The sequence below is a fragment of the Pipistrellus hanaki genome, assembly GCF_964339955.1.
Source record: "Pipistrellus hanaki genome assembly, chromosome: 9".
NCBI lineage: Eukaryota > Metazoa > Chordata > Mammalia > Chiroptera > Vespertilionidae > Pipistrellus > Pipistrellus hanaki.
Window position 1 is genome coordinate 68,938,043 of NC_140511.1, and position 27,579 is coordinate 68,965,621.

Consider the following 27,579-nt stretch of genomic DNA (forward strand, 5'->3'; position numbering starts at 1 on the left):
CAGTCTTTCTTGCATAAAGCACACCCATAATGCAGCATTCATATATAGCAATTCCAGTTGTATTAAAATGCAACAAAAGCTTCAACACAAATGAAATATTCAGAGAGTGTCTTTTCTTTTTATAATTTTTCCAATATTTCACACTTATCTTATTAGCCCCTAATTTCTGAAAGTACTCCCTTTTCTCACTTTTTTCAGAGCATTCAACTTAGTTTTTATAGAAATAACTCCCCTTTTTACACCAAGATTGCTTCCATTTACAGAATATTTAATAACAAATGCATCAGTGAGTTGGGGAACCAACACAACCGATTCTTAGTAAGTAAATAATGTGACTTGTGGGTGTAAAAGTGCATAAGCATCTCCCCGGAGGAGTGGCTCAGTTAGAGCATCGTCGCGATACACCAAGGTTGCGGGTTCACTACCCAGTCTGGGCACATACAATAACCAGCCAGTGAATGCATGGATAGGTAGAACAAAATATGATGTTTCTCTCTGTGTGTCTGTCTGTCTGTCTCTCTCTCCTCCCTTCCCCCCCCCAAATCCCTGCACTCTCTAATCAATAAATAAAGAAAAAAAGTACACAAGCATTATACAGCCGTAGGCCCCATACTGGGAGCATAAGTAGTTTTACCAAGGATATGGACATTACTGATTTATTAGCTATCAGTTTTAAAAGTCTTTGCATATGTAGGTCAGGTCTCAAGCAAAGCTAACAAAGAAGAAAGTTTAAAATAGTTTCCCGTCTCTCTCACACACACAGACATACACACACACACACACACACACTATCTGTTGTATTTTTCTTCAATCATATATGATACACACTTTAGAGACAATAAAGTCAATGAGTAAAAAAACACACAAGAATATTGAAATGAAACAACAGAAAATGTATAAGTACAACATGATAAAGTAATCAGAGGATTTGACTCCTGACAAACTAAATGAGTCAGTAAAAGACATTTTAAACAAATTATCAGTGGCCCTATATTAATTTGAAAAAAATTGATGATCCACCTTAAAAACAGCCTGTTAACAGAATGAAAAAGAAGCTTTTGTATTTATTTTATTATCATGAGGACGAGGAGGGTGATTTGAGAACTTACTTATTTCACTGGAAACCTGGTTCAGTTTATCCTGCGACCTGCTGATAAGGACAACCTTCATTCCACACCTCGCCAACTGAAATAACAAAAGACACCAAACAGTTGAGTCATACCTGTGCATTTTATTGAAAACAGACATTAGACATATTCTCATTTTAAGAAAACCTGACCATATGATAATCCAAATTAAAAAAACAAGCAAACAGCCCTTGCTGATTTGGCTCAGTGGATAGAGCGTTGAACTTCAGACTGAAGGGGCCCAGGTTCGATTCTGGTCAAGGGCATGGACCTTGGTTGCGAACAGATCCCCAGTAGGGGATGTGCAGGAGTCAGTTGATTGATGTTTCTCTCTCATCGATGTTTCTACCTCTCTATCCCTCTCCCTTCCTCTCTGTAAAAAAATCAATAAAATATATATTTTTTTAAAAAAGATTCAGGGTGAAACACTTAAGGGTGAATTATTATGATGCCTATAACTTACAAATGGTCGATCTAAATTAGAATTATAATAAAATTAAATGTGGTAAATGTTAATAATTGGTGAATCCCAGTGAAGGGTATATGGGTGTTCATTATATTCTTACAATTTTTTTGTAGTTTTGATATTTAAAATAAACTGGGAAAACAAAAGAGGATTTTTTTAAACAAAGAAGAACCTTTGGGAGTGACAAATGAGAGATGCAGTGGATCCGCCAGGATCTTCATCTCACCTCGGAACCGGAAAGCAGGGAAGCTGGCCGGAAGAGTACTGCCAAGCTTCCTGCTTTTTATGATAGCCTTCAAACCATTATGGTTTCCTATCCTTTCATTACATTCCAGAGAAATCTGAACCCTTTGCCTGAGTCTGCCAATATATTTCTGTCCATCACAGTCCTTCCTATGAAAATGATTTCATAAACTAATTTGGAAATATAACCTATATAATAATATAGCCACCTTTTAGAAAATAGTTCAAAACTGAGGACTATCTAATTACTCGCCAAAAGAAAAGGCTTTTTCTTACACAATATATTCCATATACAGCATATAAACCATAAACACAAAATGAATTAAAGACTTAAATGTAAAACTTGAAACCATAACACTCCTAGAAGACATAGGCAGTAAATTCTCTGATAATTCTCTTAGTAATATTTTTTCTGATATATCTTCTCAGGCAAGGGAAACAAAAGAAAAAATAAATAAATGGGGCTACCTCAAACTAAAAAACTTTTGCACAACAAAGGAAATCATCAATAAACTGAAAAGACAACATACTGAATGAAAGAATATATTCCCAAATGATATATCTGATAAGGGGTTAATATACAAAATTTGTACCAAACTCATATACCTCAACACCAAAATAAACATTCTAATTTTTAAAAAAAATGGACAGGCAATGAATAGACACTTCTCCAAAAAGGATATACAAATAGCCTATAGACACAAAAAGATACTCAATATCACTAATCATCAGAGAAATGCAAATTAAAACCACAATGAGATATCATCTCACACCTGTCAGAATGGCTATCATCATTAAACCAACAATGAACTAGTGTTGGCAAGATGTGAGAAAAGAGAACTCTGGTGCACTGCTGGTGGTATTATGGATTGATGCAGCTACTATGGAAAACAGAATGAATATTCCTCAAATAATCCTGTATAATAAAAGCATAGTATGCAAATTGTCCCCTCAACTTGGAGTTGTCCATGAGTTCAACCAGGGGTGGGGCAGGCTGGAGGCAGGGAAGGAGGCTCTGGCCAGCAGCGGTGACAGGCAGCCAGGGGAAGAGAGGGAGTACCAGGACGGAGGATGGCAGCTACTAGGGATCCTACCACTGCATTAATTTCGTTCACTGGGCCTCTAGTTAAAAATAGAACTATACTCAGTAATTCCACTTCTGGGTATATACCTGAAGAAAACTAAAACACTAATTCAAAAAGATATATGTATCCCATGTTCATTATGGTGTAATATTTATAATAGCCAAGATATGGAAGCAATCCAAGAGCCCATCAATAGACGAGTGGATAAAAAAGATGTGGTAATATATACAATGGAATATTACTCAGGATAAAAAAGAACAAAATCTTAACATTTGTGACAACATGGATGGCCCTAGAGAGTATGATACTAAGTGAAGTAAGTCAGACAGAGAAAAGCAAACACCTTATGATTTCACTTATAAGTAAAATCTAAAAAACAAAAGAAACAAGCAAAACAGAAACAAACTCATAGATACAGAGAACAAACTGAGGGTTGCGAGCTGGGAGGAGGGATGGGGGGCCTGGGTGACAAAGGTGAAGGATTAAGAAGTACAAATAGGTAATTACAAAATAGTCACTAGGATGTAAAATATAGCATAAGAAATATCCTATATAATAAAGAGGTAATATGAGAATTGACCATCATTCCAACATACAAGATGGCCACCCCCTTGTGGACACAAGATGGCCACCACAAGATGGCCAGCAGGGGAGGGCCGTTGGGGGCAATCAGGCCTGCAGGGGAGGGCAGTTGGGGGGATCCAGGCCTGCAGGGAGGGCATCTGGGAGCAACCAGGCCTGCAGGGGAGGGCAGCTGGAGATGACCAGGCTGACAAGGGAGGGTAGTTAGAGGTGACCAGGCCAGCAGGGGAGGGCAATTGGGGGCAACCAGGCTGGCAGGGGAGGGCAGTTAGGGATGACCAGGCCAGCAGGGAGGGCATTTAGGGGCAATTGGGCTGCAGGGAAACAATTAGGCATTGTTGATCAGGCTGACAGGGGAGTGGTTGGGGACCAGCTGTCCTGGATTGTGAGAGGGATGCCCGACTGCCCGTTTGGCCCAATCACAATGGGATTGGATCCAAATAGTCAGTTGGACATTCCTTGAGGGGTCCCAGATTGGAGAGGGTATAGGCTGGACTGAAGAACACCCCCCCATGCACGAATTTCATGCATCAGGACACTAGTAATTAATAATATTATACTAGCTATATATGGTGCCAGATAGGTACTGAAATTATCAAAGGAATAATAACTTCATGAATTGTATAACTGTGTAACCATTATGCTGCACACCTAAAACTAATATAAAATGACTTTAAATGTCAACTGTAATTGCAAAAATAAAATTTAAGTAAATAAATAGAAATGAACTGTTCATATTTATACAATATAAAATAAAATTACACTAAATTTTTCACAATTCCAGATAAAAAGTTTTATACAAATTTTGTTTTTGTATTTTTTAATACCAAAAAAAAAGTTTTGAAAATGACCTACCTCTTCTGCATATGATTTTCCAATTCCATCAGTACTACCTGTGACAACTGAGAAAAGAGAAAAAGTAACAGTTTAGTTTAAGAATTATAATTAAGAAATATCATACATAGCGAGGACCCACCAGTTAAATACAAGAGGACCTGTGTAATACTTTGATATAAATTTAAACCACCTGGAGCAATACCAGCAGTTCAAATTTAGCTCTGAAAACCCACCACAGTTGCCAAAATTAAAAAGACTGCAGCCCTAGATGGTTTGACTCAGTGGATAGAGCATCCACCTGTGGACTGAAGAGTCCCGGGTTCATTTCATTTTTACTATTGATCACAGGTAATCAGACATATATAAAAATTCTAGTCTTCTTTAAACTGGGTGAAACATAAACTTCCATATTGTTAAAGTCACTAGTGTAGGCCCAGAAAAGCAAGAGTAAGCTATCAGTAAAGTTATTAAAACAAAATATTTAGTATTCACATCATTATAGGAATATTTACTCAAGGTAGTTCATTGATATCCAATTAATTCTCTCAACAGCTATCACCCCAATGTACAAGGACTTGTGCAATGAGCCTTTCAGTGTTTTCTCACTCAATTCATGTTATACAGATAAGAATTCAATTTTCCGAAATACCACTTATATGATCTCATTCTCCTATCAAGGAGTGACAATGTTTCCCTATTACCAATTATTAAAACTTCTTGCCATTCACTTCTCCCCACAACTATTACATGGAGCTACCATCATTCATCTCCCACAAAAACTACTACAACCACTTTCTAATTCACCTGCTCCCATTCTCCAATTCGTTCTCCACATGGTAACCAAAGTGAACCCTCCAAAGGGCAAGTCGGATCACTACCCTACCTAAAATCTGTCAACAGCTTCCCACCGCCCTAATTCTTTACAAGGTCTTCCAAATAACACAATTTTCCTCTCACCACTGACTGCCTTTGTCATACTGAAGTTTTTTCACTTCCTCCGAGGTAATATGCTTTCTTTACAAATGCTGTTTCTGCTACTTCCAATTTCACTCCAACCAGTGTCTCTCTCCCATCCTTGAGGTTTTCAGTTTAATTTTTCCTCTCCCACCATTCTTGCCTTAACCTCTAGACCAGTGGTTCTCAACCTTTCTAATGCCTCGACCCTTTAATAGAGCTCCTCATGTTGTGGTGAGCCCCAACCAAAAAATTATTTTCATTGCTACTTCATAACTGTAATTTTGCTACTGTTACGAATCGTAATGTAAATATCTGTGTTTTCCAATGGTCTTGGGCTCTACAGCGACCCACAGGTTGAGAACTGCTAGCAGGGTCGCCTAAGACCATTGGAAAACATAGATATTTACATTATGATTCATAACAGTAGCAAAATTACAGTTATGAAGTAGCAAAGAAAATAATTTTATGGTTGGGATCACCACAACATGAGGAACTGTATGAAAGGGTCACGGCATGAGGACAGTTGAGAACCACTGCTCTAGACTAACAGGATCTCAAAAGTCGCTGTCCCCATCACACTCTGTACTTTCTCTTAATAACATTATCATATAGATTTCAATAAGGGTCTAAGTCACCACTTACAAATAAAAAAATTAAAAAGTTATTTTTACCAGCAAAGATGGGCTTATTCAAGAATAGCAGAGAATTGCAATTTGGAACAAGCACATACTACAGCAAAAACTATAGGCAAGTCCAGCAAACAAAGGAGAGGAAAGTTACTTTATAGAGAAAAAGGAGGAAGATAGGAGAGGGTGTTTTGAATGAAAAGCCCATGAAGGAAAATGAGAGCTCGGGGTCGTGATGGCTTCCCATTAGCTGGGCCTGTTGCTAGGCAAGGAGAAAATCTTCATTCCATCCACTGGGGTAATAAAGTAGAGACACATCTTCTTGGAAATACAAGGTATATCTCTTCCCCTGTGATTACTGCTTCTTCCTGTGGAGGTGTGTAACTAAGGTGGAGTGGTAAGGCCTGACAGCTCCTCCTTCAGACCTCCTTACTACATTTAAAATGAGATTTCCTTTATTCATTTCACACTACAGTCTAACTGCTAGCATAGTGAATGGCAAAAGCAGATGATTAATGAGATTTTGCTGGATGAATGACTGACTGAATCAATAAAAGGAGACTATGACTAGAAAACTAGCCTCTGCTTTATCCACTCATTTTTTTTTTTAAAGAAATAATACCCAGTCACCTACTGTACACAACCCAATATGCTCTTCAACCCCTCTCAACATCAGGAATCTGTGATCTAAAACCATTTTTTTAATGTATAATAACAGAAAAGTTTCACTTTAGGGTAAATAAGTAAATATACATTTTAAAAGAATTCTAATGCTCTCCTTGAAAGAAGATGATTTTCAATGTTAGAGAAAACTACTTCACTCATAATGTACCAGAGTGGATACGAAGTGAATAAATCCAAAGCAGAATTAGGGGAAGGGAGGATGAACCATTTTGGTCTACTAAAGCATGCCAAATTAACAAAGTAGGACAATTCACTGTTCTTGCCATTAAGATTTGCTTCTTCAATGAACACTGGGTTGTTTTCATTTTGCTATGAAGTAAATGAATAAGTTAAGGTACTTTTCAACAATACACAGAAAAAATAGCTACAGTTATCACCCATAACCAATAGCCTAAAGTATTACCACAATCCTATGGGCTGTGGGAGCACATATGATGGCCAGGGCAGACTTGAGCTAAGGCGGGGGGGGGGGGGGGGGGGGGGAGGGGTGGTGAGAAGGGGAGAAAGGAGATTTAAAAAAAAAAAAAAAAAAAAAAAGGCTATGTCTTCCTATATAAATATAACACCAGAACCCAAATTCGCAAGCCTCTGAGAAGAGGAAACTGACAAATATAGAGAATATCCCAACTTGGCATCCAAAAGTATCTAGCTTGTTATAGATTATATAAAATACTGGCAACTGACCAGGGCTCAGCTTCCAGATTTTATACAGTCAACAAAAATACTTTAATTTGTGTAGGTTAAAATTATTCTACTTTTTGTCCTCAATTTGCTAGGAACAGATATTTTTAGTAAGTACCAAATCAACTTATCAAAATTAAACATCAAAAATAGACTAGAATAGAGAAGCACTGGAAGCAAACATGCTATTTTTAGCTCTTCTGTCTATTCGCTGCCACTGCCTACTAAATTCTGACTGCAGAGCCCATGCATAAGAGCTTAGTTATTCCAGGCAGGTTCCTTCTCGTGACCCTTTTTTTTTCTCCCTGAACACCTGGATGCAGAGAACACTCGATTGATTAAAGATTAATACTGCTGCAAACCATGACAGCTGCCTTTCCTCTGAGTGCTTTTGGGGGTGGGGAGGATAGAAAATGACAGAGAGCTTGCATCAGTATTCCACTTGGGGATCTATTACATGGGAAGAAAATTGCTATTTCAATTCCCTTTTGTTGCTAAAAATAGCAGCCTCGATTGATTCAAGCAAAGGGGGAACCGGCTTGGCAGTGCTGAATTTAGAAACCACTGAAGTCCCAGAGCAAATGCTAACGTAGTCTAACACATGCCAGCTCATATCTAACAAAGAACAAAGAGAAGCATGCAGGCTGCAAGTTAATAAAACAGCAGCAACTTCCTGCATTTTTATTAAAGGTGATCAGTGAAATTGATGCAAATTAAGAAAAGACTATTATAATCTGTTCTTCTAATAATAATTTAATTTTTAAAATTTACAGGGAAAAAATAGATTATGCATAAAACCAGATATGGTGGGCATTTCCCGCAACATCATGGCTTGGGAAAGTTACCCATTTTCTTCAAGCACAGTATATTACTAAAGAAAGAAAATGCCCAGTATACATATGTGCTGTCCCAGGAGAGAGGTTCCTTCTCCCACACAATCCACTCTAGTTCCCTAATGGCCAGCCCTCTTCAGCCTTCCCTCCTCTTCTCTTGACCCAAACAAATACTGCAGATAGTGATAGCATGCCACTTCAAAACCTAACAAACCAAAAAGCAAAACTAACCAACATTCAAAAACAACCTATCGGTTCAGAAGAGAGAGAAGGAAGAAGCTATGAAAAGCAGGATCTGCTGAAGGCAGCTGATCCCCTGGGCCAACTTCCAGGCAAGGACTTGTAATGCCTTCTGGTGGCACTAAAACCCCAAAATACCTTCTGCCTGGAGTTTTCACTTTATTTGGTTAACTGAAAACCTTTCCAGAAAAATGATTCATTTCATTTAATTCCACACCCTTTTTAAAAATGCAAACGCCTGTGTAAGAATTAAAAAGCTATCAATCCTGTGCCTAGGTATGATTTAGAGAGGATTCAAACTGCGCTGTGGTTCTTTCTGGGGATACCCAAAATGTGACATGGAAGGGGTTTCATGAGAATAGGGATTCTGGCTGAGGAAAAAAGAAGTCACTACTTCTGGACCACAAACCTAGTAAAACCATAATGGAAAGATGGTAGGCTTTTGATATTTTAATACAAAGAGAATATATGAAGTGGTTAAGAATATGGACTCTAAAGCAAGACCAGAAAGGTTCAAGTCTACATTCAAATACCAATTCTACTGTCTATCATAAGCTACTTAACCTCATTGTCTCAGTTTCTTTATTTGTAAAATGAAGACAATATTATCTGTCCCATAGAATCACTGTAAAGATTCAATTAAAAATGTTAATAATAGTACCCGCCATTTTTACCAGCAATTTTCAGTTGAAACTCAAGAGTGCCAAATAAGAATTGTTTGAGAATTACATGGGACAATGTATATAATGTACTTAGCATGGGACTTGGTACCTAGTAAATGCTCAGTAAATGTTAGCAATAGCCAAGGAGCACTAGAAAGTGGAAAGGAAAGTTTAAAAGTAACTAAGGTTAGATATGATACCAAAACTACAAGCAACAAAAGAAAAATAAGTTGGACTTCATCAAAACTAAATGTTGTTTTGTTTTGTTTTTTTATATCAAAGGACACTATGAAGAAAGTGAAAAGAAATCCTAAAGAATGGGATGAATGTTTGTGACACTCCTGTACAGGAATGTTTGTGGCATCCCTCCTCACAATAGCCTAAAGGTGGAAATAATCCAAATGCCCACCAATGGATTAACAGGTTTTTTAAATGTGGTATGTCCATACAATGGAACATTACTCAGCCATAAACAAGAACCAAGCACTGGCACATGCTACAATGTGGAGGAACTTTATGTATGAACATTATGCTAAGTGAAAGCCACATTATAGAAACGTCTAGAATAGAGATGTTTAGTGGTTGCCAGGGACTAGGGAATGAAGGATGAGGAGTGACTGCTTAATGTTAGTGTTTTGTATGGTGATAGAAATGTCTTGGAACCAGACAGAAGTGATGGTTAAATAGCACTGAGAATGTACTGGATCCCACTGAATTGTACAATTTAAAATGATTAATGGTTAATTTTATGTTAAGACTTTTACTTCCATTAAAAAAAAAAAAAATCTCTTTAAAAAACAGTAAATACTAGCTTTTTACCAAGAGCTATATCAAAAAAGAAAAGGAAATTCCTAATTTCTCTTGCTGTGTCACCCCTTGAATTTAGGACGTAAAATTCTAATCCATAACATCATTCAATTTACACAACAGGAACTGTCCAGCTGGTGCACCTCAATGATTGAACATTGATCTAGGAAGTCATGGTTTGATTCCCAGTCAAGGCACATGCCCAGGTTATAGGCTCAATCCCCAGTAGGGAGTATGCAGGAGGCAGTCAATCAATGATTCTCTGTCATCACTGATGTTTCTCTCTCTTTCTCCCACCACTCCACCACTCTTCCCTTCTGAAATCAATAATATATATATATATATATATATATATATATATATATATATATATATATATTTAAAGAATACAGAAAAACCTAAGTTTGGATTGTTCCTATTGGTAGAGCAGCAATTTTCCATGTATCTAAATTTAATGTGTACCTACACAGTATCAAACAGACTTTTAATTTTTCCAAAACTATATTAGGCATAATGAGTAAATGCCCCAATCCTCTATAATAAAAGGGTAATATGCAAATAGACCAAACAGCAGAAAAACTGAACAACCAATCAAAGCATAATTTGCTAATGATATGCTAAGACTGCTCAACCACTTGCTATGATGTGCACTGACCACCAGGGGGCAGATGCTCTGACTGGTAGGTTAACTTGCTGCTAGAGTCTGGCCAATCAGGACTGAGCGAAATGGGCCAGACATGCCCTGGAGCCCTCTGGAGGCCCCTCCCCAGCTCGATCGTACCCCAAATGAGGTCCCTCAACCTGGCCTGCGCCCTCTCACAATTCGCCCTCTCACAAACCGGGACCCCTCAGGGGATGTTGGAGAGCTGGTTTCAGCCCAATCCCATAGGCTATTCCCCTTGAGAGGGCACCAGATGCAGGGCTCATGGCTGGTGAGTGCTGCTGCAGCAGCACGAGCCTCTCCTGATCCGGACTGATTGGGCACAAGCCTGTGGTAGGCACAGTGGGGCCAGTGGCAGGTAGGAGCTGCAGGCAGTTTGGACTGTGGGTTTTGGCCAGATCCCTGCAGGCCACCCAGAAGGACCCCACTCGTGCACAAATCATGCACCAGACCTCTAATAACTATATAAGTGAGGATTATACATATTAAGAACTTATTATAGTATCTAATTTTAAAATAAAGAAACCATCTCAGAGAGGTTAAGTGACATAAAATCTTAAATCTAATCACCAGGACATGAACCCACTACACAACAGAATACTGACTTACAAACTTGTAACTATCTATAATAGTCACGTTTAGCGATAATGTATGGATAGTACACATACTTCAGAGTTCCTTGCTCATTAATCTAATAATGCCGAATCCAACTTTATTTTTCACTGTTTTTTTAATGTGTTTTTATTGAATTTTTACAGAGAGGAAGGGAGAGAGATAGAGAGCTAGAAACGTCGATGAGAGAGAAACATCGAAGAGCTGCCTCTTGCACGCCCCCTACTGGGGATATGCCCGCAACCAACGTACATGCCCCTGACCGGAATCGAACCTGCGACCTTTCAGTCCGCAGACTGATTCTCTACCGCTGAGCCAAACCGGTTTTCGGCTACTTTTTACTACTTTTTAACCAACCTCTCAACCCCAGCCAGTCTGTCTAGTACTTCCCAAATATAACATGCCAGGGAATCAGCTCCATGTTGTGCCCAAGTCACTCCTCATATTGGGAATGATATTTTTCCTTACTCTTCATCCCCATCAGCCATCTTTCAGTAACTGGAATTTCTAAGCTTCACAGAACACAATAATCATTAAACTTGACTTACCATGTGGCCTCTAAGATGTCAAAACCTCCCTGTTAGAGAGGCTAAATAATGTACACAAGTTCAAAATAACTGGAAGCAAAGAAATAGAACCAAAGTTCCCTGACTTGTTATCTGGTTCTTAATCCTAATGATTAATTAGATCATGACATACAGCAAGGAAAAAGAGTTGGTGGAATAGTTATGAGTCCTACCTCTGATATGCAATGTAATCCTGGTTTTATTTTCTTGTTAATGTGCAGTAGTTAACATTCAAATGAGACTTGTCCAGCCTATGCAATTGTTTTATGTTCAACATAAACCACAGCATTGCCTTTACTCCTATATAAGAAATTTATATCTCATAAATGCCTATAGGTTTGAAGTTACTTCAACAAGTCCAAATTGGAACAGTCCTATAGCTCAAAATAAAAAATGTTGGCTTTGACATACCTTATGATTTTACACATTTAACTAGTAGAGTAATAACGAAATCAATATTCCCTTAGCTTATAAACAGTATGCAAATGCACTAGTCGAACAACAGTACCTACTATATGAGTGTCCTTGAAATATATAACACCAGCCTGGTAAAGTGAAAAAGCTGTAATGGACCTAATTGCTAATTCCAATAATTAGCTTCTTTTGAATGGTCCAAATGTATAAACACCAAGGTAGATATATATATAGGGAGGGTTATATATATTATGAATATATATATATATATATATATATATATATATATATATATATATATATATTTGGTGTAGATTATTTGGCTTATTTCAACCTAATTCATCCCATTTAAGCTTTGAACCAATATTCTTCAGATAAGTGGGTAAATTCCTCCAAAACAAAAAGATTTTAGATATCATAACTCTGATAAGTCCCTCCCTACTATTATAAGACACCATTCTGCTTTTAAGCGACTAGGTTTCTTGCAGTAACACTACAATAAAGTTCTATTTTGAGCCAGAGTTTCTTAGTAAGTAATTGCTTTCTCTTCGAAGATTAAACAGTTTCCTAAAGATCTAAATGTTGATGAGTAAGCCAAAGCAAACAGACCTCACTACATCCCTAGGTACTTTACCCCTAGGAGGAATCAAGTTCATCTAAGGTACTTGTCAACTCTGATGCTGGCCGGGTCAAGAACTTTAAAATAGACTCCTCAAAAGATAATTTGATAAACAATTTACAATACATATCTTGATGACTGACTAGTAACAACAAATTCAAGGAAGGAAATAAAGAATGCTAATCTATTCTCTCTGCTAGTTTTTGTTTATTTTTGTTTTGTTTGTTTTTAAACTCATCACCGAAGAGCCAAAACCATGGAAGCACAATTCCCTCCTGTCAGACAACATCTGGCTGGAAACTCTATTTTTTTAGGAAAACTCAAGACTGCCAATGAAATTATGCTGAGCAACTCAACAATTATCACACTTTTCAAAATGAGCACTCAATGAAATGCATTTCCAACTGAATCTTTTTAAAGGAGCTTCATGTAATCCAACACTATTTTTCTCAATTATAGAGATTATATTCACATAAAATAGTGGAGAGTTGATTAGTAGTCAGGAAACCTATGTTCTAGTCCTGGCTCTGCTAGCTAAATGAACCTGGACTAGTAATTAACATTTTTGAGTCTGAGTGTCAACATCTTTTAAGTATAGTTATATATTAAATATATGGCCAAGATCCTATGATTCCATTACTATGATTATATAAAGTCATAGCAATGGCTTCTCTCTCATCTTTAATGTCTAAAAACACACACAAGTTTTAGAAAGAGTATTAAGTCAACTCAGAACTGTGATTCAAAATAATAGAAGAGCCCTGGCTGGTTTAGCTCAGTGGATAGAGCGTTGGCCTGAAGACTGAAGGGTCCTGGGTTGATTTCCAGTAAGGGGCACATGCCTGGGTTGTGGGCTCCATCCCCAGAGTGGGACATGTAGGAGGCAGCCAATCAGTGATTCTCTCTCATCATTGGTGCTTCTGTCTCTCTCTCCCTCTCCCTTCCTCTTTGAGGTCAACAACAACAACAACAAGAATAAAAGATCCCAGCCTAGTGGCTCAGTTGGTGGAATGTAGTCCTGTGCACTAACCTTGATCTTCCCTGGAGCCTTTTATTTAAATAATACAACAAGGCTGCCCAGCCAGTGTGGTCTAGTGGTTGAGTGTCCACAGTTAGGTTCCCGGTCAGGGCACATGCCTGGGTTTCAGGCTTGATCCTCAGTGTGGGACATGCAGGAAGCAGCCATTCAATGACTCTCTCTCTCTCTCTTTCCCTCTACTCTGAAATCAATAAAAATATATTTCAAAAAAGGAAACAAAAAAATATATTTTAAATACAACAGGGCTACTTTGGGGACACCATATCGAATAAGAATAATTAAGGACATATCTACCAAAAATAATGAAGACTGTAACATTTTACATTTTACATTAAATTTGTTGTCTGATGGAATCTACTTATTCCTTCTGACAAGGGCTGCTGGATCTAACAGGACCAGTAAGGTTCCATAGGCCTCTTGGCCTTTAACGGGCAACAGTCCTCTCTGTCATATGCTTATCTGACTACACAATTGTCCCTGTCCATGAGAATGAGCATGGCTCCATATAAACATATTTAAGTAACTACTCTTTAAATAATAACTATAGGCTCACATTTATATATTGTTTTAAAATGTGCTCGCTAATTCATTGCATAAAGCAAACTCCCCCAGTTAACTTAATAGAAGCCTTAAAAATATTTTTAGAATGCAAACTCACACACACACTAGTTATTTTTATAAATTTCTATTTTTTTACACCAGGTTTCTAAAGAGTGGACTACACCTATATTCTGACAAACTGGCAGTTTCTAATTAGAGACAGAATGAGTACCAGAAACCATATGAAATTTTAATAGGCAGGCCATGTCATAATATTTGTTCTAGAAAAATTATTCAGATACTACCTCAATGTGCTTAATCTTGGAGGCTTGGTCCATTAGAAGGCCAGTGCTAAAGCTGGGAAATTCCTCTTTCCTATAATTCAAGAAATAACCAAGTGAAGAGACAAAGACACTCTCTAACAGCAAAGAATTCTAATGGCAACTGTTGAGCAAGGTATATGCTTGGGGCTTAGCAATGGAAAAACTATCTCTGAAATATGACAGAGCTCTGGACCAAATTACATCTAATGGTAAGGCTTAGTTGCAGAAATCAGGGGAAACTATACAGCCCTCTCAGGTCTAATTCATGCCCTCAATTTCTCCTTGTTCCTTTGCTCAGGCTTTAGGGATTCAACCCCATTAGCAGTATTCTCACCTACTCTAGCCACTGGTCTTAAAGATAAATACCCTGATCCAGTTAACTACCTCAATTCACTCATCTATAAAATGACAATAGTGATGGTACTTAATTCAGAGATTAGTATATGATATCAAATCCTTATAAAAGTATATGGCACACAATTAGCATTGCACTAGAGGCCCAGCGTGCACAAAATTGTGCACAAGTAGCTTGCTTCCTCTTGCCTCAGCTGGCTGGCCTGCCCATGGCCGCTAGTAGATCTCTGCCATGAGTAGCTTGTGCCCCGCCCCACCTGTTTGGTCGTGAAGCCATTATGGTGTCACAACAAGCAACAGCCATGTTTTATTATTATTATTTAGTACACTGTTTAGAACTATATATTGGTATCATTATTAATTCTTTTAAGGATCTGATTGCTAACTATTACATAAAGTGAGAAAAATAACAGTAACATTGGAAGTTTTTTAAATTTAGAAATCTTACAAAAACTTAATATTCGAGGTTCCTGGCTACTTGATAACTAACACAGCACCTCACCGGGAGTCCATTTTGAGGATGGACCACCATCCTTTCTTAATCTGTTCCTCTCTTGTGCCTTTCTCTTACTTAGCCTTCACTTACTAAAATTAGAATGTTCTCTTATAATCTAACTTAAATAGGCCCTTCTATATGAAACTTTTTCTGAGACCCACCTTCTAATATACTAATAACTTACATTTTTGTTTATTTCACCTCTCCCCACAATTAGAATGTAAGCTTTACAAGAATAGGAATTATTATATTTTATTTATGGATGAATCTAAGTAACTAAATTAGTACCTGGCATATAGATTTTCAATACATATTATTGCATGATGAATATTCAATCTGGCCTTCAGATCAATAGCTGTTTCCTATAATAGACAAGTAGAGATGTGGAAGCAGCTGCAGATAGATGAATGAATTATGTGATACTGAAAATCTGTGAATTGGAGTATCTAATACATGAAATAAAATCATCCTCCTCCTCCAAACAGCTGTATGAACAAATCAAAGGGAAAAGAAGAGTTGGAGGGAAAGTGAGACAAAGAACAAAAGCTGGCCTGTGTGACGCATTTATAAAACTGATAGCCTGTCAGCACGACACTGATGAATATTTTTGCAGGATAAAAATGGCAACCCAGTGTCTAAAAATAAACCACTGTGCTGCAGACCTGTCTGGTTCAGCTACACCACTGGAATACAAACACACCCACTCACTAGCACATTTTGACTCAAGGTTTCACAAAGACAGAAGAACTGAATGTTTTGTTGGCAAGAGAAGATATTTAACATGGTTTTAAATCAGTTATATTCTCTATGTAATATATCTATATCTGAATTTGAATTTAATTTTAAGTGATTTTCACTTACTTAAAAATGAAAAATGGTAATAGTAATAAGCCATTAACTCACCTTATGTAAAAAAATTAATTTCTCTCAGCCCAATTATAGTAAAATTGAGTACCATTATGACCATCTTGGGATAATATCCTAAAATCGCAATGATTTTATTAAAAATAAAATTGCAAATGATTTCTAAGCCATGCTGACTTAAATGGCAGATCTTGTCAAAATGTTATCTGCAGATGACTTTGGAGATGAGGTGAAAAGCCTGATCTCATTTTGCATCTGAAATCTACAATAAAAAGTTGTTAGCTAAAATGCAAAAGTGAATATACAGTCCTTCACAAGTAGCGGTTTAATTCATCAAATCCAGTCACCTTACTCAATCCTGCCTTATGTGATTATGATTCTGCTCTTAGCTAAATTATGATTTCAACTCTAAGAGTTACAAACTTCTGGAAGGCTCTAGAACATTCTGAATACTGTCATACTACCATTTTTAATAATAAAAATGAACTCTCCATAACAATAAAATGTGAATAATAAATTACACTTGATCCTTTATGACCACCCCATTTGGAATAAATAGAAAAAACACCCAGCTCAACACTTCAGGAACCAATAAAGTTTTCACAACACAGTACAACAAAAACTTCTTAATTCTTGGTGGTGTTCAGCTGTGCCAATCACTGCACAGTAACTAACTATGCAGTTGTCCTGGTGGGTGTGGGCAGGTGAGGTGGTAGAAGTAGACATCTCGGCTTCTTAGTTCATAGACCTCCAGATCATAAGCTGTACTGAAGCAGATGTGCCTGAGAAACTTCATGTGCATCATGACTTTGATAAGATCCTGGACTTCAAGTTGATGCCATAATGGGATAAGACTTCTGGGAGATGGGCAAGTGTATTCTGCATGTGCAAGAAATGTGGGCTGCTCACTCAGAGAGCTGACCATAGCAGATCACTTCCCAAGATGGTTGCAACAATATCTCCCCCTCTTATGCCACTTTACTGTGGGAATTTGCCATTCTTCAATCAAAAGGTATAATCTTTCCCCTTCTGCTTGATTTTGAAATGGTCCTGTGACTCCCTTGAGTCAACAGAATGTGGAAAAGTCACTGTCTGACTTCTAGTTCAAGGCTTTAAGACACCTTGCAACTTCTATTTTTACTTTCTTGGAACAATCTCAGTGAGATGTAAGGAAGCTCAACCTAGTAGAGTGAATGATTACAGACCATTGGGAGAGGCCACATGGAGGAGGACTGAGGCTCCCTCTAGCCCCAGTAGAGATGCCCTAGCCAATAATACCATGTGGAATACAGAAAAGCTGTCTGCACTGAACCATGCTCAAATGCTCGATCCACAAATCATTAACAATAATATGTTTGGCTGTTTGCTTAAGCCACTGAGTTTTGGGACAGTTTATTATACAGCAGTAGATAATTGAAACATTGAGGAAAAGGTCAGACTGAGTAATGGAAATGTGTTAATTTTTCAATTTTGAAAAAAATACATTTTTAATACCTTTAAACATTCACAATGATTTTAGAATAACCTGGGAAAATATCAGTGAATTAAAGCCCCATGGAGCTTATATTATAGTGAGGGGAACAAAGAGGGGTCCTTAGGAATCTGCTTTAATAAAGAAAATGATTTCTAATTAGTACACCAATATTCTAAGTTAGTGTTTGCTAAATACTGTAACTAAATCTAGTTTTAACTTTCTCCTTGAAATTGTTACATGGATGCTTTATCATTGTACCAGAAGCTATTTTTAGCCAGACCTTCCTCAGACTGAGCCAGAAGAAAAACAAGGTCAAGATGATATAAGACCACATTTTGTGCACCTGAATCTTCAGGTATCTTCAGTGTATTGAATTAGAACATCAATACTGTCACACCTTCGCTCCTGCTGACTGCACTTCCTGGAGTGCCCTTCCCCCACTTCTTTACCTGATGGGCTCCTGATGCCCTCATCAATCACTCACTCCAGGCGCTTCTCCTGCTCTTCCACTACAGCCTATGCATACATATAGCATAATAGTGGGTATATCATATTATAACTTCTTATTTGTTTAATTGTCTCCACTAAATTCTAGGAGAGGAATTGTTCTTCCATTCCTAACATAGAAATCTACATATAATAATAAATGAACAATAAATGTCTTTTGAATGAATAAATCTTAAATATTTTATTAAATAATTGTTCCCTCTCTGAAAAAAAAAAAAAAAAAAAAAAAAGGTAATCCAAAAAAGATGGAATTGCAACTGCCTGAGAAACTATAAAGTATTATTCAAATTTTTTATCATTATTTAGCAGATAGGCCCAAAATTTTCCTCTTTCCAATACCCAAGTGTACTACCAAAGTAGGAAGACTTGTTATACTTAAGGTCATTCATAAAAGCATACCAACTCCCAAATAAAGTTCCTGTTTACTGTTTCTTTGGTGTGGTTTTCATCAGCATTCTGTTTTGCAATCACCTGTCATACATATCCTGTGTATCTGTATTTTTATCCCAAAAGCACAAAAGAAAACCTTCAGGGTTGATACACACCCAAAGGGCAAACGCAATTTAATCTGTGGGTTTTAAAAGTCACAGGATTCCAGACCTAAACAAATTTTAAACCTTATCAACCTAGTTTTCAGGACACAATTCCCCTTTTTTTCACATAAATTTGGTTATTATACAGTATTGCAAGCAAGATTATAAAAACATGGAGAAATGAATGAAGAAGCATACAGACCAGCAGAGTCATAATTCAATCCCAGATACATCTATCACCTAGCAGATGTGCTTTATATCTATGCTGCCCAACACAGTGGCCACTAGCTACAGGTGGCTGTTAATTTAACTTTAAATTAAAATTAGATAAAATTAAAAATTCAGTTCCTCAGTCTCACTAGCCAAATTTTAAGTGCTCAATAGCCACATGTTGCTGATAGCAACCAAACTATGCAGAGTATGAATAGTGTTCTATGGTCAACACTTTCTTAAGTTACATGAAACACAATTTCATATCAAATTACAAGAGAATTCTTCCATTATGACTTCTGCCTGCAGTAATGAAAACTGTGTGATATTTCAGAAGAAATGTTAAATAGAGGGGTAGTCAAGGAAAAAAGAAATACATCATTTTTTTCATAGTCTGATATGAAACGCAAATGTTTACATTAAAATTCGTTTTATGAAGTAACATATTCCAATTAGTGAAAATTCACTTTGTTTAATAAACTTTTCTCCCATTAGCATAAACCTTTTTCTTAATGTATATGTTCAACATAATCACCTTCTGAGTTTAGGTAAAAGGACAATTTTTGAAAAGCCTTCTCATCTTAAAACTCCAATCATTTTCTTAAAATTATCACACTATAGTTTTAAAGTATTGTACCTGCTAGAATATATAAGGCATATGTTATTTGGAACTCTTAATAGCTGAATGTTAATTCTATAAAATCTAACTTTGGAATACACTTTTTAAACAGCTTCTTTCTAAAGATAAAATAAATATCTCTGCAAACTTATCTAACTTTAAAAGGTGGAAAATGTATCCAGTGCTAAGATTTATCTTGTATATCCATAAAATAGATTCTTTCTTTTGAAATATTAAACAAGCTTTCAAAAGTGGGATTCAAAGGTGGTTTATAGAAATTGCACAAATTCAATGAAATTTCAAAGAATTTCAAAGTACAATGGTAAATTATTTGTCCAATTAAAAAAATATTCTAAGTTTTCAGCTCTGTTAGGCAAAATATGTATTTATATTCAAGTACTACTAGTAGATTAAAACACAAAGGAACCATTATTGTAATAAAAATCATCAGCAATATATATATTTTAGGAAGTGTCTGGTGCTCATTAGCACCCTCTAGAGTCAGTTATTATGAACCTGATCTTCAAACATAGCAATTCATTATTTAATATAAAAATGACAAAGGTAAAGAATTTTAAGAAACTTAAATGATATTCATATTATAATTTTCCCTCATAAATTTCAAAATGTCATTTAAAAGTCCACATGTGCTTTTTTTTAAAATGAGTTCATTTTGACAGTGTCTCTTTAAGAAATTTATGTTGTTCTATAATAGATGGTTCAAGTGAAAGACATTAAGCCTTTTAAAGTTTACTATGCAAAGATTCTTGCTCAAAAACCTGTTTCAAAGGTTTTTTTAGTCACATGTTTTTATTTCTCATTGTCCTCCACATGCCTAAATTTTAAGAATCATTCTAAATGTAAAAAAATTTACATAATTCATTCACCATTAAAATAAGATATGGAAGCAAGCTTGTATTTCTTGAATATGAAGAAAATTTCAAATGGCACCTCATTGTAAGGACAGTAGGGCTGGGTTTTAGAGTTAAGAAAAAGGAAGCCTGTGTGTATCATTTCTCTGATATCAACCACTAAATTCCTTATCTCTAAAAATCTCCTTTTATGCTTCCCCTTCAAAAGGGTAATTTAGTTCTCCCTCCCTGGAAGCAGACACAGAGAACACCTGCAGCACAATGTGCACATCATCATGGTGCAGAATTCAGCACCCTGGCCCCCTGGCTCCATTCCCCTGCCAGTGCTGCCACAAGCACCACCCACGTGCTGAGTATGTGCCTATGCAGTACTCTCAGGGGCTCAGGCACATGCAGTCACTGTTCCCCCAGATGAAGCCCCCATGTGACCACAGTCAGGCCTGCAGTCACACTACAGGACAACAGCCCTTTCCATTCAAAAGAGAAGGGAGAAGTGGCCCACCACTTCAGAATTTTCTGAATGCTTTAAATAAATGTTTAGCAGCAAAATGTTTCTTGTTTACATCTACTAAATTATTTTTGGTGTTTTCTTTTGTCTCTTCAAAAATTAAAAAAGATCAAGTCATCATCTGAGTTCATTCTGGGGGAAAAAATCCAATTACTCCCTACTCTCCTCTTACTAGATTTGCCTAATGTTTCATAACAGGATACGTCATGAAAAAGGGGACAAAACGCAGCTAAGCATTGCACCAACTACATTGTTAAAGGCAAGTAAGTCAAAACACTGCTAATAATCCCTCTTCAGCTCTTCAATAAACTCACCTAGAGGAGGACTTACGCCTAACATTCTTGCTTGTGAGGAGTGAAAACCAGCTCTTTCTTTTATGGAGAAAACAGTTATGCAGCTTGGACCTTACCTGGACCTGTTACATCCTCTCCTCACTGCTGCTTGTTACCTGGGCTATTTCACTGCCCTGTGTTTTCTCCACTGGAGGGCAGTTAGCTAAAAGAAAATATGGTGAAACCATTTGTTCTGTGCTACAGTTCCAGAAAAAGGCTGGGTGAGAAAGAAGGAGAAGCTGCTATCATAAAGGATGTTTCAGTAATATTTCTCAATTTCAGCTATTCTCTGTTAGCATGAAAATCATTATAAAAAATAAATCACTAATTGGCTAAGAGTGAAGACAAAAAAATCTGTTCCAAACACCACTATCTATAAAGTATAAATAAAAGATAAGGTGGAAAGCAAAGAATAATTTTGTTAATGGTGGACACCCTAGGTACCCAATAAGCTAAAGTGTGAGTGCAAACAGAAATTCCCCTTTACTACAGTACCCACAGAGCATTTTCCCGGGAATGTGGTGTTGAATTACTCGGTTCTTTTGCAATGATATAAATCATGCCCAGCAAAAATAGCTCATTTTTATTTTCTATTTTTTGCATTATCATTTTAGAGATTAAGCCAACAGGGGATGCTATTCAGCAATTCATTCATAGCTGCCTTTTCTTTATAAACCTAATCAATCTTAAGGGTTTAGTGCAAAATGTTTTCAATATGGTTAGGGGAAAAAAATTAGTAAAGAGATACATAAATACTGCATTTCTAGATAAATTAAATTAGTGCAGTTTTCAGGGTAGCTTATAAAACAATAGCCTCCTGTTTTAAGGCTTGCTTTTGAATAAAACTATTAGGTTTCCACTTACCAGTAAGCTTTCTAAGCTTTTACTGTGTTGAAAGTAATGTGATGGAGGACACCTCTCTATGGATATTACGCAGGGCATCGTGTTTTATTAAGTCAAGTGACAAATTATTGTAACTTATTTTTTGTTATGGATAGGCCAAGTTAATTTTTTAAAGTAGAAAATGGGGCAAAATAACTTGAGTGAGATTACACCTTCAAAAAATCATCTAAACATGTATATTTAAACAAATTATTCATGTTATATTAAGTGATTTACTAAAGAAACCCAAAAGTCCCAGCTAGTGCTTCATAATTCAATGGCCTCCGGACCATCCCCTGCAGTCCTAAGAGAAGAAATAATTCCATTTGCCTGACCACACAGTTGGTTGCTCCCAATTCTCTCCCTATTTATTTACATCATGACTATCCAAACAAAGAATATTCTAGGCAGAAAAGTAAGCTGGTACAAAGTGTGTGCTGTAGACACACAAGGAACAGCAAGGAGGCCAGTATGGCTGGGATAGAGAGAGGAAATTCCACTCAGGTCTGAGTTTAAATGTCACCTGATGAGAAAATCTTGCCTAACCACCCTATGTAAAATAGCAGGAGTAAAACTTCCTTTCCTTCTTCCTCTGTCATTCTCTATCATCTACCTTGCTTTATTTTTCTTCTTAGTACATCTCACCACCAGACTTCCTAAGTATGCGTTTGCTTATTGTCCATCCTTCCCTATTAAAATGAAAGCTCCATGACAGCCAAGGCTCCCATTGTGTTCACTGCTACCCTCCCAGTGCATTACGAAGTATCTGGCACACCAAAGGTTATCAAATGTTTGCTGAATAAAATAAACAAAAGAAAAATGATGGGAGTCTGGAGAGAGCTCAAGAAGAAATGACACAACTTCCATGATATTATCCCTTATCCTTGAGCTATCCAAGATATGTCATATGCCTGACATGAGGTACAAATACCAATAAAGGGGCAAACGGCAATGATATAAGTATCTCCCATTCAGTAGATCAGAATTAAATTATGAAGAGGGAGAAATTAATACAAACTAAACCTATAAGGTCCATTCTCTAATCACCTGTGGTTTTTTTTTTAATGTTAAAACACTTAAAATTAGGCCAATCTACCTTAAGAAGTGACAAAACATCTACCCACAATGAAAGATACATACATCAACTTACACCTCATCTCTATTTCTTAGATTATCTCCAAAAATTAACTCCTTCTCTTCCTTTTCCTTCGTCTTATTTTGTTGCTTTGTTTAAAGAAAATGACACCAAGGGCAAATATTGTGATGGGAATTAAGCTAAGCCGGTGGTGCCCCATCCATACCTTTGGAGAGCACATTCCAAATACAACTCTTGGCACAAGGATTTTCTCTGTAGCTGAAACCAAGCACACAGTGGATAGAAGTGCTATCTAATTAATGCTTGTCTCCACCAACAACCCTCACCCAGTGACTAATGGCTGTGGGTGTATAAATTCTGAGCATTCTGACCCCGGGGGTGAAATAACTCTGAAACTTAAATTCTGCATAGCTCCAGAGTTCTGCAGTAGGATTAGAATATAGTTGACCACAGCGCTTGATAATGGCCCTCTTATTGGCTGAATTCCCTTCCCTGTCTCCCTTCCTTATGTCAAGCTTGAAAGTTTTCCAATTATATCACAGTTGAAATGGCACTTCAATACCAATAATTCAACTATATCCTTAACCATTACACCTAACCATGGTTTTTGTATATGTTAAAAATAAAGTTGAAGCTTACGGTATTTCTTTAAAACTAACACAATTAGTGCTTATACTAGTTTAACTTTTAATTCAGTAACCAGCTTATAATAATAAAGTCATCAAAAATATCTGTTTTAAAATACAATTCTAAAATTGACATACTAAATAATCCCATCAAAAGAGACTTAGGTGTTGATCACGACAAAGTTGCAACAGATCCCAAAATAAATCTCTGAAGCAATTTGAACCTCGCACAAAGGGTTTGATCAACTCATAGGGCAATTCTATTTCTAGGCTTCTGACTGAGAACTGAAGGGGAGAACGCAATGCCTCATTTGTGTATAACGCTTCGTACTTCCTACAGTGCTTCCAAAGACTATGCAGAGACGCCTAACATTTCTGAAGACAGAAAAAGTAAGTATTTTTAAACATATTTGATAGACCAAATAAACAGAATGGCTGGCCAAAGATTCCGCAGCAAATAAATGTCAAAGGTAGGAAGGTGGAATATGAACTCAGGTCTTCTAATGGTCCAATACACTTCCTTGCTTTTCCGCCTAAAAAGGAAATAGCAAGCATTTACCAAACTAAGGCACAGAGTGCTACAGGGAATACACTCAAACCATTCAAAAATAGTGTTCTCCCTTTCCTAAAATAGTACATGCTGAGGCTCCCAACTTTTCTACAGTCCTGTATAATATGGCATATAATTTATGACTACATAAATGGTAGCTGAACCAAAGGACTCTGAAAACAACTTAGAACATTAGCTCAGCCTAGTCCTATCTAATAAAGAGGGAATATGCAAATTGACCATAACTCCACAACAAAGATGGAGGCACCCACAGCCAATAAGATGGGAATATGCAAACTGACATGACAAAGATGGTGGCAGCCGGGCCAGGAAGCTTGTGACAAGGCAGGCAGATGAGCAGCACAATGAGCGCCATCAGCAGGTCCATGCCAGTTGTCCACTGTTGCAACAGCGGTGCAGGGCCCTCGCTGGCTGGGGGCAGCAGTGAGGCGGGCGGCAACACGGGCATCAGCACTCTCACCACTGTGGCCACACCATCAGGGAGAGATGCAGCCCATGACAGGTTGCAGGGCTCGGAGGCACCCAGGGCAAGCGCCCCCGCACCCATGCCAAGCTACAGAGGTCAGGGGTAGGAGGTGTGTCAGGGTTGGGCCACATTTGGGGAACACCAGAGGTTGAGGGCAGCTGGACTCATGGAGGGAGGTCGCAGCCAGGTCAGGGCAGCCACGGCCCAGAGCCAGAGGCATGGGCGCTGGGTGCCTTCCCTTCCGGAGCTGTGCACTGTCTCCACTGCCATTGCTGCTGCTGCCTCCACCATTGGAGCCACTGCCACTGCTGGAACAGCCACCAGGATCTCAGCATGTTTCTGAGCATGATGATCCTGCAGCCCAGGCACCCAACATCCACCTCACCCCACTCCCACTCCCCCAAGCCAACCTCTGGAGCCTCACATCAGACTCCTGCAGCCAACCCGGGCAAAGGCACGCCCCTGGCTGTCTTTCCCTACCCCTCGCCCCAACTCCCTACATCCTCCTCGAACCCACAGTTCAGAGGCTCTGGGGAGTCTACTGCAGATCTCCTAGCCAGTGCCTCCGGAGCACCTGCCTGGGCCTGTTAAGTGCACCCCTTTCTGCACCCGCTGGTTCCAGCGTCCTGTTTCCCCAAGCTTCCTACAGCGTCAGTCTCTCACCCACATCCCTGACAGCTTCCTAGACCCCCACTCTCTCCTGCACCCCCTCTCTCTCCTGAACTCCGTTCCTTTCTGCGCTTCTTTTGCCTCCTGTGTTTAGCTCCCTCCTCCGTCCCCGCTCCAGCCGGGCAAGCCCACGCTCAGCATTCTCTAAGCATCCAAGAGCTCTGGACAGTCTGTCCACGAGGGTTGGAGGAATTTGGCTGAGAGACTGTCCCTCAGGTCGGGCAGCCTAGCAGAGTGAGTATAAAACCCTTTCCCCTTCTAGCAGGGACCCAGTCAGCCTGCACCCTGCCAGCTCCAGGATTGAAAGCAGGTGTTCATGGTTAGAGGAAACTTTCCAGCCAAGCGCCTGGCTAAAGCAAACTGCGCATCTGTCAGGAATGCTCTCTGGGTGCTATTCTTGCCAGGAGCTTGCGTTCCACTGCGGTAGATGCAGCAAGGAAGCAATGATTAGTGCATATGACAGCTAACAATGAGGACCGGTAGGAAAAACACACTCCCCAGTCCTAGCTGGCAAATCTGAGAATGATGCAACCGTGTGTGCCTGTATGACAAAGAGAGAGGCTTAAGGAAATGAAAATGTTTAAGCGTAGAGTAAATAACACTGCCACCAAGAAAGAGCACGCTTAGTTACACTTTAGACTTTTCACAGTCAGTAAGGACTCCTGTATTTTGTGCTTTATGATTCACATGACCTGATCATATGAGTTGGGTCAATACAAACAAAAAGGCACAATAGGTTTTGGTTGAGATAATAAACTGAGATTTCAGATTTCTTGTTGGTTTTCTCCTTTTCCCAAGTTCCCAGATTCTTAGAACTCTAGGATTAGTTTTGGGAAGGATGAAAGAAGAAAATATGTAAATACTCAGGATTAAAATCAGTTAGCAGTTGAGATTATAGCCACGGTTTTTGAGTTGTCGAATGAATTGGTTTGAAATTCATGAGCCTGGCCTCTGGCCAGGCCGGGCATTGCAGGCTGGGCTGAGGGACCCCCCTCCCCTGCATGAATTTCGTGCACCGGACCTCTAGTACTAATCTGTAAGACAGCCTGACATTCACACAGAACCTGTTAGAAATCAACCTCATTATTTTCCTCCCAAAGCCTGTTCCTGCTCTTTGTGTTTTCCCAATGTCAGTGACTAGTGCCAGCCCCTACTCAGACCTCACAGTCCTTGACATCTCAACTCAACTCCACCATCCCACAACCCAGGACTTCCACCTTCTATCTCTCTCCTCTGACTCTCTGGCTTACATCCTCCCCTCCCCCTTTAATTAGCCACCACTACCCAACCCCTGGCTTATCACCACCACAGGTCTCTGTTGATCTCCCTTTCTCCTGGGTTGCCCTCTCCACATCCATTCTCCAAAATGTCAGAGCAAACTGTCCAAAATATAAATGTGATCATGACATCTACTGCTTAAAGTTTTTCAGTGATTTCTCACTGCCCTTAGAATAAACAAAACCCTCACCAATAGCCTCAAGGTCCTTTGTGACTACACCCCTGCCCATTTCCCTATCTAGTCTTATCTTTGGCCCATTTCCCTATCTAGTCTTATCTTTGGCCTCTCTCCTCCCAAAGAATCTCAGCCTAAAGTTCCCGAATGTTCTCACTAGCCGAAAGGTCTCCACCTAAAGTGTTCCTTCTGCAGAAAATATTCTCCTGCCCTCCAAACCCCTCTTGCCTGTTCATCCCTAATTCATCAGTGCAGTTTGCATAGTGGTTAACAGGATTTCAAATTCCAGATGCTCCTCCATTTACTAGTATGAGAATTTGGGCAAATAGCTTTCTTTCAGCAAAAATGAGGATTTTATAGGGCCTACCTTATTAGATTATAGGAAGAGTAAATTAATTTATTCAGGCAATTAGAAAAGTATCTGGTACATGGTAACCTTTTTA

The 27,579-nt window shown here is 38.3% G+C and overlaps 1 protein-coding gene across 1 annotated transcript in view; it reads right to left on the reverse strand.

Annotated features, from left to right (window-relative positions):
- Positions 1–27,579, reverse strand: part of HSD17B12 (hydroxysteroid 17-beta dehydrogenase 12) — a 117,288-nt gene that overhangs the window by 73,499 nt on the left and 16,210 nt on the right. The window contains exons 2-3 of the mRNA XM_084894004.1: positions 4,359–4,405; positions 1,110–1,185 (exon numbers count right to left, since the gene is read on the reverse strand). Of these exons, the coding sequence (XP_084750130.1) occupies positions 1,110–1,185; positions 4,359–4,405 (123 nt within the window). The remainder of the gene's footprint in view (positions 1–1,109; positions 1,186–4,358; positions 4,406–27,579) is intronic.